This window comes from Leucoraja erinacea, chromosome 12, assembly GCF_028641065.1.
Source record: "Leucoraja erinacea ecotype New England chromosome 12, Leri_hhj_1, whole genome shotgun sequence".
NCBI lineage: Eukaryota > Metazoa > Chordata > Chondrichthyes > Rajiformes > Rajidae > Leucoraja > Leucoraja erinaceus.
In genome coordinates, this window is record NC_073388.1 from 13787900 (window position 1) to 13807618 (window position 19719).

The 19719-nt window shown below is 43.4% G+C and overlaps 1 protein-coding gene across 1 annotated transcript in view; it reads right to left on the reverse strand.

The window, feature by feature from the left end:
- zgc:92429 (uncharacterized protein LOC445063 homolog) overlaps positions 1–12039 on the reverse strand; it is a 29045-nt gene extending 17006 nt beyond the window's left edge. Inside the window, exons 1-4 of the mRNA XM_055643622.1 lie at positions 11674–12039; positions 4044–4093; positions 1847–1903; positions 40–203 (exon numbers count right to left, since the gene is read on the reverse strand). Coding sequence (XP_055499597.1) covers positions 40–203; positions 1847–1903; positions 4044–4093; positions 11674–11737 — 335 coding nt within the window. The 5' untranslated portion in view covers positions 11738–12039. The remainder of the gene's footprint in view (positions 1–39; positions 204–1846; positions 1904–4043; positions 4094–11673) is intronic.
- Between the last annotated feature and the right edge of the window lie 7680 nt (positions 12040–19719).

The window sequence follows — 19719 nt, forward strand, 5'->3', positions numbered from 1 at the left end:
TGACTATAGTGTAGCACGTAACCAGAGTTCTTTTGGTACCTTGGTCTCTCTTTCTTCATCTTCTCTGCTGACTTGGGACCCTTCAAGATGTACTCAGTGGCAGGCCCCGGCTTTGTGTCATCTGCTCCATCCTTGGTACATGTTATGTCTGGTTTCAGAGGCTCTGGTTGCTTCACATTGGAGTGGTGGCCTTTGGTACATCCCTTAAGCACAACATGAATGTTTTATTAAACAAGGCAAATCAGCACTTCATGGAGTTAGTCTGTTGAACTGTTTTACTGTTCTTTTTACAATCCATGTTCTCGGGATATCTAAATCCAAATTTTATTAGTTATTTATGTTATGACAGCGGATGGAAGCTGCATACCAAATCTCGTTGCGACAATAAAAGATATTATTATTATTATTATTATGTTATATAGTGTGGAAACAGGCCAACTTGCCCACACCAACCAACATGTCCCACCCGCACTAGTCCCACCTGCCTGCGTTTGGCCCACATCCCCCTAAACCTGTCCTATCCAGGTACCCTTCTAAATGTTTCTTAAACGTTGCCATAGTACCTGCCTCAACTACCTCCTCTGGCAGCTCGTTCCATACACCCGCCACCCATTGTACGAATGAAGGTACCCCTAAGATTCCTATTAAATCTTTCCCCCCGCACCTTAAACCTATGTCACTTTAAATAAAAACAATTCTACATAGTAAACGTTAGCATGAATGATAAAAAACAGATATCAATCAAGAACAATATTTACAGAAATAAATCATCAAGCATGCAGGCAAAAACAAGAAATCATATCAATGAAAGACAGAAATATTAAACAAATATTTAGTGTTCATCACTATAAAAAACACAATAAATATCGCAGAAATGGAAGGGACACAAAGGCAACAACAGCGAAGAATTTAAATATAATTAATATCACTAAAAAATGAAATACTGCAAAAAGTATAAGAGCACCAAAAAGTAGAAGCATCTGCAGGTTAGCTGGTCCTTCGAACCCGACCCTGCCATTCAATATCTTTGTAGCAGCACTACCCTCAGCCTCACCTCCTTCTCTGCTAGTTACAACGACCCCTCCATTCCCTGATCTTTCAAACGTCTGCCTTCCTCTTCCTTAAGTAACTTCAGTGATCTAGCCTCAATAACCATCTGAGACAAGGAATTCCAGAGATTCACCACCTTCTGCGAGGAGAAGAAATTCCTAGCTATGCCCCTTCAGTTTTGAACGTCCATTCTCTTTTCGTGTAGCAAAGCCCCCCCATTTAAGACTTAGAACTCATGGAAACATCTCAACACCTACTTGTCATGTCTCCTTCAGATCTTGTATGCGTCGACAACAAGACTTGTGAATTCCACCGAGCGTAGGTCGAACTTTTATTTAGCTGTTTGTGACAGAACAACCCTCTCATTCCAAGACTTGGCCTTGTAGATCTCATTTGAACTGCCTCCAATGCAACTATATCCTTTCTTAAGTAAAGGGATACAAAACTGTCCAGTGCAGGACAACATCTACAACTGAACAGACGAGGGGGTGACCACAAATCCTGCAGCCACCACAAATGTTTGCAGTCCTGTTTTTAGCCCTTTGTATCCAGTGGGACAAGTAACAAGCCATAGGCAAATTGACTGAAGGGCAAAATGATGATGAGTTGAGAGCTCTCAAAGTTATTGTGCATTAAAACAATAATTGCCCTACCCACAAATATGGCAGTACCAACCCATGGAGCAGAGTCCACACACTCAGTGAGGAAGGAAAACTGAATCCACAAAATCTTAAAATAAGATACTAACATTTCATTTAGTGAATATATTTGTATCAAAACAGTAAGATTCACCTACCGGGATTGCCAGAAATTCTGAAAAGTCAATCGTCTTCTTTTTGCAGCATGACCATCCCTAGTGAAACAGGAAACCATTACAATCAGTCTCCCTTTCTTTTACTACCAGCCCGATCTGATAACCATTAAGGATCGGCGAGGTCTTTCCCGGAGACGTGCCCGGGGCTTCAGCGGCAGGCGCAGCGTGGACTCGGCGTGGAGCGGGTGAGCCCTCGCTGGGGCTCGCCGGAGGGGAGTGCTCCGTTTCACTGGCCCGGGGCAGCCGGCAGCCTGAAGCCGCGGTCTGCAGAGTTCCATTGACAGGGGATCTTTTGTTTAAAACGCAAACCATCAGTTCGCCGGAGGAACTCAGCAGGTTAAAATGATGAGAGGGATAGACAGAGTGATGATGCTGTGGATAAGCTTTTATGCCATTTTGAGAGCTATGGAAAGATTTTTAAACAAGAGGACTTTGGGGTCAATGAAAATTGACTTGAGAATAAATAAACTTATTATTATTATTATTATTATTATTATTATTAACATTGAAGTTTTTTGGAGGGGTCAGCATACGAGGGGGAACTTCTTTTCCCATTGAGAGTAGGGAAGATTCAAACTTAGAGAGTGGTAGCTGTGTGGAATGAGCTTCCAGTGGAAGTGGTGGAGGCAGGTTCGATTCGATTTTATCATTTAAAAATACATTGGATAGGTATATGGACGGGAAAGGAATGGAGGGTTATGGTCTGAGTGCAGGTAGATGGGACTAGGGGAAAATAAGTGTTCGCACGGACTTGAAGGGCCAAGATGGCCTGTTTCCGTGCTGTAATTGTTATATGGTTATGTTATGTGGTCAGGCAACATCTGGGAAGGGATATAGATAGGGCAACGTTTCTGGTCAGGACGCTCCTTCAGACCGATAGGAGTTAGGGTGGGGGGGGGGCGGAGATTCAGCTGGATAAGAGAGGTGGGGGAGGGACAAAACCTGGCAAGTAATGGGGGAATACAGGTGGGGGCAAATGGGTGGAGTTAGTGACAAAGCTAACAGGTGAAAAGACAAAGGAACTTCAGGTACAGAGAGAAAAAGTTAATAAAAAGCAGATCTTGTAGTTCCTTTATGGGTCAGTGATACTAAATCACATAAGTTCCTGTCAGAAGCACAATACGTGTCTTTAGCTGAAAAAGACCCAAAGTGCTGGAGTAACTCAGCGGGTCAGGCAGCATCTCTGGACAACATGTCAGGACTTCTTCAGGCCTTCCTTCGTCATTGTTTCTACCTATCCTTAGCGGGTTGGGGAGGGCACAAACTAAGCTCATGATACCTCTCACATGACTTGTGCAAGGAAAAGCACACGTGGATATCAGATGAAGATATACCTAAATTCAACTGTACATTTGAATTTCGCATCTTGCTTATCAAGAAGCTATCCATCTCTCCCGGAAAAATATTCAGCAAGATTAAAGCATGGAATTACCAATAAATTACTATGTTGCTCAGCTGCACGAGTGTGAAATCAGTCTGATCTGTCCCCTTTTGAACCATATTAGGGGCTCTGCAGACCGAGGGATGTGGAGATGTGGTAATTCTTAGACAGGGAGTGATGGCAGATGCTGTTAACACTTATCCATCTGTTGTGCCGCAGCTATGTAACGTCTTTGCCAGCAAGACCGCTGGGTGTTGACTGAAAACTTGCAAAACAACGGAAGTTACTGACATGAAAGGTAGTTTATTTAAGCATGTACGGTAAAGCTACGCCAAGATTGTTCCCATTTCAAGTTCAGGGCAATTTCAAGACCCGTGTGTTTTAATTGCATCTTGTAACATATAAGATTGTTAAAGGTTTGGACACGCGAGAGGCAGAAAACATGTTCCCGATGTTGGGGGAGTCCAGAACCAGGGGCCACAGTTTAAGAATAAGGAGTAAACCATTTAGAACGGAGGCGAGGAAACACTTTTTCTCACAGAGAATGGTGAGTCTGTAGAATTCTCTGCCTCAGAGGGCAGTGGAGGCGGGTTCTCTGGATGCTTTCAAGAGAGAGCTAGATAGCGCTCTTAAAAATAGCGGAGTCAGGGGATATGGGGAGAAGGCAGGAACGGGGTACTGATTGGGGATGATCAGCCATGATCACATTGAATGGCGGTGCTGGCTCGAAGGGCCAAATGGCCTACTCCTGCACCTATTGTCTATTGTCTATTGAAATAGTTTTGCGTTTGAACCTACCTTGAGTGCATCATGGAATATTGGAACTCCTGGGTGGTAACAGCAAGCATCTGTTGGAGAAAAACATCAAATATTTAGTATGGTGTGGTTGCAATGGAGATAAGGATGCAATTAAAAATAGTGCATGGTCTCTTAACAGACTGCATTAAATGCACGCTTTGAATCGCCATTGAACGCCAAGAGACTGCATATAAAGAGGAAATAGACTGTAATATTCTATCCCCTACTGCTCCCAAGCCATGCAAAACTGAGACATTGAATAGTTCAATTCTAACTTTAATCTACCACCTGAAACCCCTTAAGTTTCCCTTTCCTCTTACCACTTACAGGTACTTTCGCTACATTCCTACCAAAATTCAACATGGTTGGCATGACCTTGAAACTGATATCTTAATTTAAAATATTTAAGTGCATGGAAAACAAAATACCACTTTTCAGCTTTATGCAGACCAGAATGCCAATACTGGGTGCATCACTCAGTTTTATACCTCTCTCCGTGAATTAGGGTTCCTTGAAGAATGGGTATGAAGCTGAGATATTTATTTAACTTAATCCATATATGTACAAAGTAACATATTTTAGGATGAAAACCAAAGAGGGGCAGAATGCAGGCTACGGAAAGGCATTGTTCAGTGTGGATGAAGAGAGAATGCAAGAACATTCGTAGTCATAATAAAGCTAACAGCATCTAATAAGCAGGAGCATAGAAAAGTATAAATAACGTTTCATAAGGTACTAATTGGATTAGATATCAGAGAATTAAGTTAGGAATGAGAAATTATAGTCAGATATTTAATGGCTCCACGGAAGCAGAGAGAGAAATGTAATATTAATCGGTTAATAAACAGTACCGATAGGTCAGCAGTTTCTTTTAATGGTTATGTTTAGGAATTTGGCTTGAGAAGATACACATTTTAATTTTTAATTTGAGTTCAGTAGAGAAAATGTGTAGGAAGGAACTGCAGATGCTGGTTAACAACACCGAAGATCGTTACAAAATGTTGGAGTAACTCAGTGGGTCAGGCAGCATCTCTGAAGAAAAGGAATAGGTGACGTTTCGGATCAAGTCCCTTCTTCAGATGGAGTCTCTCAGTCTGCCTTGCTGACTGGCATTTTGTGTCTATCTTCAAGATTAGTTGATGTGTAGTCGTGCAGTTATTAAAATATGGAATGGGTTAGTTAGAGAGTTAAGGCCTGTCCCACTTTCACAACCTGATTCAGGACTTCTGCCGAGTTTGCCCTTGACTCATACTCGCAGCATGGTCGTCACGAGGTCGTAGGAGATCGTGATGCTAGTCGTAGGTACTCGTGGCATCAAGTGGGTCGGGGCGTTTTTCTAGCCTGATGAAAAATGTCCACGAGTAAAAAAGGTTGTGAATTAGGTCGTGAATGTGGGACAGGCCCTTTATACAATCAGTAAAAGAGTCTTGCACATCGCAACATGCCCATGCCAACCAAAATGCCCCATCTATGCCAGTCCCATTTACGTGCATTTGGTCCAGATCCCTCTAAACTTTTCCTATCGATGTACCTATCCAAAAATCTTTCAAATGTTGTTTTTGTACAAGATGAAAATCCAAGATTTTGGGGAAACGGCAGCAAAGTGGGAATAACCTTACTTTGCACCAACATCCATCTTTTGGATGGGCGATTAATTTAGGTCCCAAGATAGACACAAAAAGCTGGAGTAACTCTGCAGGACAGGCAGCATCTCTGGAATGGGTGACGTTTTGGGTCATAGATACATAGCTGCATAGACAATTGGTGCAGGAGTAGGCCATTCGGTCCTTCTAGCCAGCACCGCCATTCAATGTGATCATGGCTGATCATCCACAATCAGTACCCCGTTCCTGCCATAACCCTTGATTCTGCTAGCCCTAAGAGCTCTATCTAACTCTCTTATGAATGTATCCAGTGGATCAGCCTCCACTGCCTTCTGAGGCAGAGAATTCCACAAATGCACAACTGTGTGAAAAAGGTTTTCCTCATCTAAATGGCTTACCCCTTATTCTTAAAATGTGGCCCCTGGTTCTGGACTCCCCCAAACATGTTTCCTGCATCTAGCGTGTCCAATCCCTTAATAATTTTATATGTTTTAATAAGATCCCCTCTCATCCTCCTAAATGCCATTAGCTTTCTTCACTGCCTATTGTACCTGTATGCTTACTTTCAGTGACTGATGTAGAGGCCCTTTCCTGGGTTAGAGGCTCAAAACTTTGGTCATAGTTGGCAGACTGCAGCTGCTTTAACGAGAGCCAAACGCGCTTCATCAGGCAAGGAGTGGCCCAGGGTTAGACTTTGTATCCGAATTGGTGGGGTAGTAAAATACAGGTCTTGCCTTCGATCAGGTCTTTGCCGGGAGCGCGAATTGAAAAGGTGCGCTCTGAAAAACAGCATTGATAACTCACAGCACGAAGCGACTAGGCGCTGGATCCTTGGTGCTTAGCAGAGAGGTGTGTCTGTGTGTAGGTACCTGAGTCTCTCCCTGAAGTGATGGACGAAGAGCCTCGAGAAGGTACCGGGCTTGGACGGACAGAGTATAGATTGGTATAGAATACTCCAGTCCATTCAAGAATTCAACTGGCCAATTTTAGTTTGATTCGAGAGCCCGCTCACTAAAATTAGGAGTTCAAGTTTGATTTGCAAAAGCCAAATTTTAAATACTGAATTTCATATTGAAGTTCTGCCAGTAAGGTGGAATTCTAATTTCTGTATATAAAACTTCGGAGTTGGTGCATGTCCGTGACCGATTCTGAATAGCGGCTGATCAACAGTGAATAGTAACCCTCTGGTCGATTGTTGACTAGTACCTGATAGCGAAGAGTACCTGAGAGACGGGAGCCTCCTCACTTGACGAAAAGTAATCCGAATAGCGAAGGGTACCCCTAATTCTGTTGAACTTAGGGAGGAGGGATAGAGGTCCCCCTGTAGAAGTCCAGTCTTAGCAGAGGGATAGTAACATTCGAGAGGAAAAGTAGTCATTTAAGGATTAGTACCCCTCAGCAAAGAGTAAACTAGGAAGGGGAAAATCTTCGGTATCGGAGGTTGAGGTTCACTGCGTGATAACAACGTGACGTGGTGTCGAGATCGAGTGTTCATGAATTGTGCACTAGTGCTTTAAATCATTTTGTAAATTGTAAAAATCTAGCTTTTCGTATTGCCATAGGATCCGGATTTTGTATATACTCTATGTATGTAAATCAAATTAGAGTAATTAACAGTTAAGATTTAGATCGTGGACCGTCATTTGTGTTGCTGCTTGTGCAAGTGTTTAGAGATTTAAATAGTGAGGTGGAAACCTTCTTTAAGTCATAGGAAGGACAGGAATGGGAAATAGAAGTTTAAGAAGGAACTGCAGATGCTGGAAAAAGGTAAACAAAAGTGCTGGAGAAACTCAGCAGGTGAGGCAGCATCTATGGAGCAAAGGACTACAAAACAGTTTTTACCCCACTGCTATAAAAGCACTAAATGTGGCCGCCAAGGAACGCAGGGGCGATACAGACTAAGGGACTGTGGTAACGGTGAAATCGACAGAAGGATGGAGGGTTGGGTGTGTATGCGTGCTTTGTCTGTGTTTTTTATTTATTTGCTTATCTTTATTATTTTACCGTGGATGTTTCGTTAGCTTTAGAAATGTTTGAATGCTGCACTGACTGGCTGACATTTTAAATTTCGTTGTACATGGCCCATGTTACAATGACAATAAAGAAACTATTCTATTCTATTCTAAATAGGCAACGTTTCGGGCCGAAACCCATCTTCAGGTTTCGGGCCAAAACCTATTTGATCCCATTCTACTTAGCTCAGATGACGGACCACACTTTATTGGACAAATCAATAAAGAATTTTGTGAATAGCTGGGGATCCAGCAGTAATTACATTGTGCTTATCGACCACAGGCTGCCAGAAAGGGCAAACCAGACGCTTAAAACCAAATTTGCCAAATTAAAGACGGAGACTGGACTTTGGATGGATCAAGTTACTCCCAATAGCCCTATTTCAGATGAGAGTCATGCCTGCAGGAAAATCTAGATTAAGTGCAGCTGAAATTATTTACGGTAGACCCCTGAAAACCCCTTGGAACCAGAATGCAATGAACATAGTTAATTTCCACCATATGACTGCAGAGATGACTGACTATATCTTAGCCTTATCAAGAGCCTTAAGAGATTTGCATTGTAGTGAGAACAGCCTATGAGGATATGCCTTCACTAGTAACTCCCATTAAAGTAAAACCTGGAGACTATGTCTTTGTGAAGAATTGGGTAAGGAAAGGATCAGAAGTTCGTTGGGAAGGACCGTACCAGGTTCTCTTAATGACTCCAACCACAGTAAAGGTAGAAGGAAGAAATGCCTGGGTGCATCTTCATCATTGTAAAAGTACTAGTGAAGGCATCAGTAGTAAACTTGTTTTCTCCCAGGTTTTCTTAGGAATTCTAATCAAGGACCAATGGACTATCAAGACGGATGGAGGGAATTCGCGCCCACAATACTCGGGAGGTGAAGACTACTCAGTCAGAACTTGTGATGTTATGCCCATGAAAACTCGGGAGGCTTGACAAGATTCTGGGAAGCTACATCAACATCTTCTTGTTAGAACATTGTTAAAGTATGGCGGTCACCATTGTATTCGGCAGTTATCTATTATGATGAGGGTTATCATGAATGATAAAATGGGGGAATGTTAATATTGGTTAAATTAAAGACACGATAAAATGGAGGATCCCGGTACTTGTCAGAATTGCTTAACCCTTGTCAGCTGAACTTTACAGGCTTTGATTGGCGCCAGCCAGCCCACGCTCAGACTGATATGCAGGAGGGTAAGGGGTCCAGGTGTTCTCCATGTTTCTCCCAAATTGATAACATGTATAGTAGTTTCGCAAACTAACCTTAAATGCATAATTTCTATTGGGTCGCTGCAAAAGCATTGTAAATAATTTACATAAGGTTGCAAGATGGTCATCCTGTTAATCGATGATTGGTCGAACGGTTGAGCCTTGGAGAAATTGTTTGAATCTCGGGGCACATGTTTCAATGTTTGTTCTTGTTAGCTTCCTTTGAGAGCTTTTTTCTTATACAATGTATGAGCTGTTGTATTATTGGGTTAGGGAAATGCCTGTTATGTATGGGGTTAATCAATATCTGTAATTGGGTTATTAAGAGACCACCCCCATGTGGTTCGGCCCCTCAAGGTCCCAGGACATATGAAAATCCGTTATCACAAGGCTCAGCATCGATCTTCTGGGAGAACGCTTGGGACTGCATGAACTTCTGGAGTGTCTGTCTGAGCGAGGCCTAGAGGGTTAAACAGGCAGATACGAGTTCCCTGAAGGTGAAATCTCATGTAGATAGGGTAGTAAAGAAAGCTTTTGGTGTGCTGGCATTTATATATCAGAGCATTGAGTATAGAAGTTGGGATGTAATGTTAAAATTGTACAAGGCATTAGTGAGGCCAATTCTGGAGTATGGTGTACAATTTTGGTCGCCTAATTATAGGAAGGATGTCAACAAAATAGAGAGTACAGAAGAGATTTACTAGAATGTTGCCTGGGTTTCAGCAACTAAGTTACAGAGAACGGTTGAACAAGTTAGGTCTTTATTCTTTGGAGCACAGAAGGTTAAGGGGGGACTTGATAGAGGTCTTTGCACGTATCCTGAAAGGCTGGTTTTCTAATGAAAGGCAGATTTGCAGTTGCAGAAAACTCCTTGGAACTTCTGATGTCTGAAATAGTTTACAGCAATGAGGTAGAACTCAGTCACGGTGTACTGATGGAAACATGATAGGTAATTTGCATGCAGCAGGCCATCACAAAGAGATGTGGACCAGATAACTTGTGTGCCAATGACATCAGTCAAGGTATAAATATTTCTCAGGATATAAATGATCTGGTACTGACCTCTGGGGTAAATTATTATTAATTGCCCAAGGGCACTGAAATAATATATAAATATACACATGATACGGCACAACAGAATGCAGAATCAGAATCTTTAGTACCAGATAGTTCTGCTATAACACGGCGGTTGTATTCCTAAGAAACCTCGTATTATAAAAACAATTGTGTCAATGAGGAAAGGGCGATTGGATTAGAGTTGCAAACTTGCACTAACATTATTTTTCACCTGGAGGAATTTAAAAAATAAAGATATTTTCATAACTATAAGTTTATTTTTTGTTACTGCAAGGCAATATGTTAAATTGTTTAATAGAGTAAAATTTCACAAGTGTCATTGGAAGTGATACCCTGTCAAAAAGAGACAACGGTGTCCGATTACTGCAGGGAGGCTACATGGTAACATGTTTTTCCAAAGACAGCTTTTTTTCTGCTTGACATTTTCCAATGTTACTTTTAAGTGAAGATAGACACAAAGTGCTGGAGTAACTCCAGGGAGGGGGGAGGGGGGGAAGGATGAGATGGGGTGGGGGAGAGGGGATGTGGGGGAGAGGAGGGAGAGGGAGAGGGGTGGAGGAGAGGGAGATGGGGAGAGGGGAGGAGAGAGGGGAGGGGGGGGAGGGGGGGGGGAGGGGAGGGGGGGGGGGGGGGGGGGGGGGGGGGGGGGGGGGGGGGGGGCGGGGGGGGGGGGGGGGGGGGGGGGGGGGGGGGGGGGGGGAGAGGGGGAAGAGTAGGCGATGTTCCAAACATCACCCATCCTTTTTCTCCAGAGATGCTACCTGACCCTCTGAGTTACTCCAGAACTGTGTATCAATCTTCAGTAAAAATCACCAACTGCAGTTCCTTTCTACACGTTACTTTGAAGTGGTTCTTTAGTTTCTTGATTGAAATAGTGTTTATAAATACAAATAGCATAGCGTTCTCTAGTGCCCTGATGGCGTTACATCCAACTCGCGTTATAGCAGAGATACCGCGTTACAGAGTAGTTACTCAACGAAGGAGTGTGAAGTTCAGAGGGGCAGTGATATATAAATACCTAAAGCATCGAGCGGGATCAACTCGGGTGAGAACAACATCAGCTGATAGAGCTGCTGCCTCACAGCGCCAGAGACCCTAGTTCGATCCTGACCTCAGGTGCTGTCTGTGAGGCATTTGAAAATTCGCCCTGTAACCGCGTGGGTTTCCTCCGGGTGGTCCGGTTTCTTTCCACATCCCAAAGACTTGTGGGTTTGTAGGCTAATTAGCCGCAGTAAAATACTCCCTGTGGGAAAATGGTCTAACATGGAACCAGCGTGAACGAGTGATCAGCGTGGTATTTCAATCTCATTCAATAGGGTTTCAATCTCAGAATCGTGGTCGCTTTAGATGCACCGTGCTTAGTTTAGTTTAGTTTAGTTTAGTTTAGAGATACAGCATGGAAACAGGTCCTTCGGCCGAATGGCCTGTTTCCATGCTGTATCTCTAAACTAAACTAAACTAAGCACCCAAGGCGACCACGCGTCTGAGATTGAAACCCCATTGAATGAGATTGAAACAGTGTATCCCAGGCAAACGCTTTGGGATATTTCCAGACAAAGTTTCTGAATGGCCTAAGAAAACACGATGACTGTTCAATAACGAAATAAAATCGTGCAAAGCGCATGATCGCCGATAGCTGGGAAAAAGGGGAGCTGGATTAGAGAGAGGGAGAGGGACTGGAAGTGAGTATATTACATGCAGCGTCAGACTTAACTCACCGCCCGCGTTACTGTGCGGCTCGTAGCGGAGTCCACAACCCGGGTTATAACACAGCTCTGACATATCGTCACCTTCACTCCGTGCGCTGTTCCTCGGGAATTTCAATCAGATCCGGCTCGACGGGATTTAAATGGTTGCAGTCTGTTCCAGAAGCGTCTTTTCTGCGGCCTGGGAATTCAAGAAGCGAGATAAGAATGGCGAGGAATGCCTTGCGCGCAGGAGGAGGAGGAGGAGGCGTGGGGTTGCGTGTTGCCCAAAGATAGTCAGGCCAGCCAGACATGCTCCCAGCGTCCACTCTCCTGGAGAGAGACAACTGGCAGCAGCCAGGCTGACAGCTTTTCCCTGAAGGGGTGGGGGTGGAGCTCAGGCAATGCGTTCTTCAAACACAGCTGAGGCCGTGCTTGCAATATCAGCAAACCTCTTCCCGTTCTGAACTGCTCGTCAATTTCACACGCTGGAATAGATGCATGGTTTTCCTTGGCAATTCTATGTTCTTGATTGTGTTGCTTCTGGGCGAGTCAAGGGTTATCTGAGCTCAGAGTGGGAGGTGTGACAATGCGTTGCACTGAGGTCTTCCCCCAATGTCTACATTCCCTCTCTGCCACAGAGGGTAGTTGAGGCCAGTTCATTGGCTATATTTAAGAGGGAGTTAGATGTGGCCCTTGTGGCTAAGGGGATCAGGGGGTATGGAGAAAAGGCAGGTACGGGATACTGAGTTGGATGATCAGCCATGATCATATTGAATGGCGGTGCAGGCTCGAAGGGCCGAATGGCCTACTCCTGCACCTAATTTCTATGTTTCTATTCTTATGCCCAGTATTTGGGCAAAGGCAATCTCCCTGCTTATAGGGAGGTTTCACGGCAGTCGGGTCACGACCCATGACCCGTACTGTTGCTACGCTACTCCAAGTGGAGTACACGCGATGAACTGCAGGTAGGCACTTACCATTGTTTCCAGCGTAGCGGGCCCGTTAAAACCCGCTGAAATTGTCATTTTTTGCTCTGTAAATAATTATGGAAATCGGGATAAGCGTGTGAGACATTTAGCCTACTTCAGAATTCCAAAAGGGAGGAAAAATGACGGTAAATAGAAGCGAGAGCTGAAGGGCCAACAACAGACAGAGTGCTTAGTGAACATTGGGCGTTTGCAATTTCACCAACTGAGGAAGGATGTGCTGGCGCGGGAGAGGGTCCAGGCTCACTGCATTTCATCAACAGTAAGGCATTATTTGTGTTTTTTCTTGATTTTTTTGGCATCTAAAAAGTTTCAGAAGTGATAAATCTGGCAGTAATTTTTTTTAATCGCCCATGGTTCTCAAGTGGGTTTTTACATACAAAATGAAAACGCATCTGAAGAAAAATTTACAGCCAGATTTATCACTTCTGAGACTTTTTAGATACCAAAGGAATCAAGAAAAAACACAAATAATGCCTTACTGTTGATGAAATGCAGTGAGCAAACGCGATAATTCCCAATATTTTCAATTCCGATATCTGCACAGCCAATGTTCGCCAAGCACTTTAGCTGCGGTGGCCCCTTCAGCTCTGCTTCTCTTTACCTTCATTTCGCTTCACTTTTGGAATTCTAAAGTTGGGGACAAGTCTCTCACACTTACCCCGACTTCCACAATTTTTTTCAGCGCCAAAATTCAACATTTTGGCGGTTTTTAACAGGTAGGAAAGTTCGCGTTTCTTGCATTAATAACATATACCGGAAGTTACGGGTGTCCTCCAGATGGATTGAGCGGCTCCCTGCGTCAAGCCCTATGACCCAGTGACCTTATGTGCAACCCCCCTATTCATGTGATAGGAGCAGAATTAGGCCATTCGGCCCATCAAGTCTACACCATTCATTCAATCATGGCTGATCTATCTCTCCCTCTCAACCCAAATCTTCTGCATTTTCCCATAACATACTAATCAAGAATCTATCTCTGCCTTAAAAATATCCACTGTTTTGGCCTCCAGAGTCCGTGGCAAGGAATTCCATAGATTCACCACCCTCTGATTGAAGAAATTCCCCATCTCCTTCCTAAACGAATGTCCTTAAATTCTGAGGCTATGACGTCTGGTCCTAGACTCTCCCACGAGTTGAACCATCCTCTCGACATCCACTTTATCTAAGCCTTTCACTATTCTGTACGCTTCAATGAGGTCACTTCTCATTCTTCTAAATTCCAGAGGGTGGAAGGTCAGTGCTATCGAACACTCATCGGAGGTTCATCTACTCATTCCTGGGATCATTCTTGTAAACCTTGCCTGGACCCTCTCTAGCGCCAGCACATCCTTCCTCAGATATGGGGCCCAAAATTGCTTACAATACTCCAAATGTGGCCTGGCCAGCGCCTTATGGAGCCTCAGCATTGTATTCCAGTTGCTGAGACCCGAGAGACTCAATGGTGCTTTTATTGTCATGTGTGTGAAGTGCCAACACACAGTGAAATTATTTTCTTACACATAGTAGAGTATTGCCATCCTCCCCCTATTAGCAAGTGTATAGGAATAGCTTGGGTTCATCCTTTTCTTGGTCAGCCTTGCAGGGAATGTGATTTGTTCTGTACCTTTAGTTCTAGTTTCACCCTGCCGGCTCTCGGTCTGAAGAAGAGTCTCGACCCAAACTACCATCTATTCCTTTTTTCCAGAGATGCTGCCTGACCCGTTGAGTTACTCCAGCAATGTGTGTCTACCTTCGGTGTAAACCAGCATCTGCTGTTCCTTCCAACACATTTAGAAATAGTCTACTGAGCCCGCCTGCAAGAGGCACCAGATTTTGTCACCATTTTCAAAGTGCAATACACACTCTAGTTCTTATGAATGGTTCCCGTTCCAGGTAAGCCCCCGGGCTATTGCTAGCCTCCAGCCTTCACCTTCATGGGGCATCATGTCCCTCTCTTCACCCGTCCACCTTTGTTCCATGAGGGCATGGTAGACTAGATCCTCGTCCCCTCTCCTACTCCCGTCTGGAGCGTGGTGGCACCTAACGGCAGCCGCTCGACTGCAGTCCGTCTGTCTTTTTTCATTTTTGTCCCGTTAGATGTGTTTTTGGTTTTAATTGTTATTATTTTTTAGCTGTGTATATGTGGCAGGTTGGGGGGGGGGAGAAACCGTTTAATCTCTTCCCTGTACGGGGACCCGACTTTTTCCCTGTCAGGTCTCCGGTGTCGTTGGGCCTAACATCGTGGAGCCGGCGGTGGCCTCCAACCGGAACCAACCCGAGGTCTCCAGTCGCGGACTTTGGAGCAGGAAGTGCTGTGGTGGCATGCGGCTGCAACCCGACTTCAGAGCTTCAGAGGCTCCGGCCACAGGCTCGGTGGACAGGAACATCGGGAGCTTGCAGGTCCCTGGTGGGAGACCGCTTTTCGAAGCTCCCGCAACTGCAAGTTCTCCCGCCGTAATCGCGGGGTTTAAATGACTTGGAGCGGGGCCTAACATCGCTCGGCGTGGCTTAAACGGCCGCGGGACTTACCATTGCCCACCAGGGGCTTTAACATCATGAGCCCCAGTCGCCTCGACGCTGCAGTTGGACTGCTGGACCGTGGGAGAACAACAAAGGGAAGAGTTAGGACTTTTGCCTTCCATCACAGTGAGGAGGTGTTGGAGATTCACTGTGATGGATATTTGTGTAAATTGTGTTAAGTGTGTGTCTTGGTTTTTTTTTTTTTTGTAACGTCATGACTGCAGGAATGAAATTTTGTTCAAACCTTGTCTGTTTGAGTGACAATAAAAGGCATTCTATTCTTCTACTGGCCTTGCTCCTCACTTGCAAGCTCCCTCCTCCCAGTCTCTGGTCTTTGGGGGATGAGTAGGGGCAGACTTGGCAGTCTCCCACTTCCTCTCTCCTCAGCTGGGAAGGAATTATTCACTCTGCCAGTCCCACACAAATTACCCATTTTCTATCTTTAGTAGAGGATGCTAAACTCACACAGAACTGGGATCACTGGTATCTTCAATTATCAGCAAATTTCTTCAACATCAATACCAAAGATCCTATAGCGGATAGGATCTTTGATCAATATTACACTCTCTGCCTGCACAGGTTGGAGTGTTGAATGGGTTGCGTTTACAACTTCACTGACATTACTCTTCCAGCTGGATATCAAGTTACATTTAATATAGTGATGACACGTCTTGAACTAAGATCAGAAACTAAGAGAATTAGCCTGGGAAAAGTATTTGTGCGGAATTGTTTTCAAACAGGCTTTTTTGACCTCACACTGTGAAATGCACGAGGGGTTTCAATTATTTTCACTTTCACACCTGTATTGTTGGTAAAAAGTGCTGTTGAAAATGATCTGTGAAATCATACAGGTTACCATCCTGATTCCGAGTCAGGTTACAGATAAGAATGCAATACAAAAGGCAAATTGTGTGTACTAATCTAATCTCCAACCAGACAACTATCTCCTGTTTACAAGGAGTTAAATTGTTCAAATATAATTTTACTTGATGCTGTATAATTTTTCTCCTCATGTCACCCATAACCCCATCCCACAGATTACTTCAATCTTTAATGAGTGTAATGTATTATCAGAGGTAGAAATAAATTTAAGATGTCTACCTATTGTGTTGAAACAATTCTTATTCATTACTCAGCATATGTGTGTGCACAACTATAAAATGTCCACAGCTTTAAATACCTTCTGAAATTACTCAAGAGAAACATGTCAGAAAAATCATACATTAAAAGGAGAAAGTTTAAGAGAGAGACAAGGAAAGGTTTTCAATGCCACCTTTATTCATCTGCACAAGCACCAGCCTCAGAACTTCAATATCTATGTGCAGCCTCAGAGGTCCGCTACACAGTTGTTGCATCTGTAATTCCTATTAAAAAAGTACTGTCGACAACGCTGTTGGTTTTAAACTCAGCAAAATGCTGCTAGGTGTTTTACCTGTTGTAGGACATAGGGCATGAGCAATGTAACCGAGTGAGTTAGAACAAGCTAATCACAGAACTGTAGAAATCTGGTGGTGGGAATGACATTTCCAAGAGTGCCCATTTTTTGAAAACGCTAAACACATTTGCCTCCATTGGCATCATATCCTTAAATGTTTTGCTTATTTAAATAAGTCAAAATGCCTCTTAATTGCAATTATATAAAGTGCCCCACCTGCTCTGGCAATATTCCAGATATAAACCATTCCATACAATGTTTAGCTACTCCTTAAAGCTCCTTCCACATCTTAAAACTGTCCTTATTTTTGTTTGACACTCGTAGCATTGAATAAAGATTGCCTATTTATATCTTTCATATTCTTGTATACCTCTCAGGTCATTCCTCCGCCTCTTTTACTGAAGCCTAGCCAATCTCTCCCATTAACTAACAAGTCCTCCAATCCATGTGATATATTTGTGAATCTCTTCCACCTTCTTTCCAGTGTGGCAACCAGAACTGTATTCTGTTATTCTTCTCACATCACAAACAACAGTTACTGGTGCTTCTACTTAAAGTTTGGAGATATTCAATTGTCACAGAATACTCTACAGATGCACTGCCAAACATATCCCGACTGATTACCTAATAACCTGGTACAAACAACTCCAATGCACACAACGCACAATGCAGCAGCAAGTGGTAATATCAGCCTGTCCATTGCAGGCACAGACCTCCCTACATCAAAAGCCCTCTTCATGAGGCATTGCCTCAAGAAGGCAACATCATTCAAAGGATCCTCAACATCAGGGCAAGGCCCTCTTGTTGCTGCTACATTGGGCAGGATGCCCCAGAGGCCAGATGTCACTTCACCAGATTCAGGAATAGCTACCTTCCTACTTCATTACCACCACTTCCTCCAGAACAAAACAGCACTACCATGGACTTGTTTTCTTATTGTATTTTGTATATATATATATGTATATATAAATATTTTTTAATTGTCTTGCAGAGATTGGGCAATTTATGTAGAATTTATGTTTGTGTTGTGCAAGTCCATGTGCCTGTGACTGCTGCAAGATTTGTATTATAGTTGTACATCACATGTTTGACTAACCTGTCTGTTTGATTTTCACCAAAACTGCAAAACAGAACTTGCAGCGCAACGCCCATGTTGACGACTCTCCACAAGGAGCTTGTTATCCATCTGTTGCAAACAATTCTTGATCCACATTCCTGTTCAAATATCTTCAAAATGCATCCTCACACATACACACAATTTCATTCACATTAAAATCTCAAAATTAAAAGTAACCAGATATGTCCAATGCACAATTGTGAAATTGACATTAGAAGGCAATTACAGCCAAAGTTAATTTCAACTAAATATTTTTGATCTCAAATTAAAATGGTCTGAAAAATTGTTACTATATTTACCACATAGCACACATCCAATCTGTAGCAAATTTTCAGCTGACACAGTGGGGCCATTGTGAACTGTGAGGATGCTATGAGAATGCAGAGCGACTTGGACAGGTTGGGCAAGTGGGCAGATGCATGGCAGATGCAGTTTAATGTGGATAAATGTGAGGTTATCCACTTTAGTAGCAAAAACAGGAAAGCAGATTACTATCCAAATGGCGTCAAGTTGGGAAAAGGGGAAGTACAACGGGATCTGGGGGTCCTTGTTCATCAGTCAATTTAAGTAAGCATGCAGGTACAGCAGGCAGTGAAGAAAGCAAATGGCATGTTGGCCTTTATAACAAGAGGAGTTGAGTATGGGAGCAAAGAAGTCCTTCTGCAGTTGTATAGAGTCCTAGTGAGACCACACCTGGAGCATTGTGTGCAGTTTTGGTCCCCTAATTTGAGGAAGGACATTCTTGCTATTGAGGGAGTGCAGCGTAGGTTTGCAAGGTTAATTCCCGGGATGGCGGGACTGTCATATTCTGAGAGAATGGAGTGGCTGGGCTTGTATACTCTGGAGTTTAGAAGGATGAGAGGATATCTTATTGAAACATATAAGATTAAGGGTTTGGCCATGCTAGAGGCAGGAAACATGTTCTCGATGTTGGGGGAGTCCAGAACCAGGGGCCACAGTTTAAGAATAAGGGGTAAGCCATTTAGAAAGGAGACGAGGAAACACTTTTTCCTCAGAGAGTTGTGAGTCTGTGGAATTCTCTGCCTCGGAGGGTGGTGGAGGCCAGTTCTCTGGATACTTTCAAGTGAGAGCTAGATGGTGCTCTTAAAGATAGAGTCAGGGGATATGGGGAGAAGGCAGGAACGGGGTACTGATTGGGGAAGATCAGCCATGATCACATTAAATGGCAGTGCTGGGTTAAAGGGCCGACTGGCCTGCTCCTGCACCTATTGTCTACAAGTTCAAATTATAAGAAAGTTGATGAAATTTATTCAATATTCTTTAAGCGCATTCTTTAGCATAGTTTCCCTTTCCAGAAAGATATGGATTATCCGCACTGCATTTTGGTACCGTTTGAATAATAATTTCTGCCAATATTCCAATCCCATTCACTTCATGAAACAGTCACATTTGATTTCTTTACACCCTTCCAATTTAAATAGCATTCCCTACAAAATGAACCTAATCCTCTTTCACAAGATTCATTTTAAGTCTATTTTTCCCTCCCATAAAGGATTGGATTCCAACTTCTTAATGTTTCCTTCCTGCATGGAATGAATTCCAATTGGGATTTTTCACGAGAGCAATATTTACCCAAGCATATCATTCCTTGGTGAATTTATGCAGATCAAACATCCAGGTTATAAAGATGAAGTAACTTGGAAACAAACCAGCTTCAAACTAGCTATTTTTTGATGATTCAACTAACTACAGAAGAGAGATGGTACCATTTTTGACCTGTTCTTTTTTTGTTAAACCAGAGCACATTTCAGATACTAGAACTGCCAACCATGCGCTTTCAGGTACAGGTTGCACAGGTCAACCAGAACAAATCCAACCTTGGCTGTCACGACCATTGGATCTTATAATTAGCACTTATAATAAACCCACTGATAACAAATAGGTACTTGGTTAAAAGCCAAAAATCCAAATGCTCGCCACAGTAGTTTATCGCTGGAGCGAAAAAATAAGAAATGAGCAACTACTTTAATGGGATATTATAGGCCACGCAATTGTCAGCAGGAGATAGAGGAGCA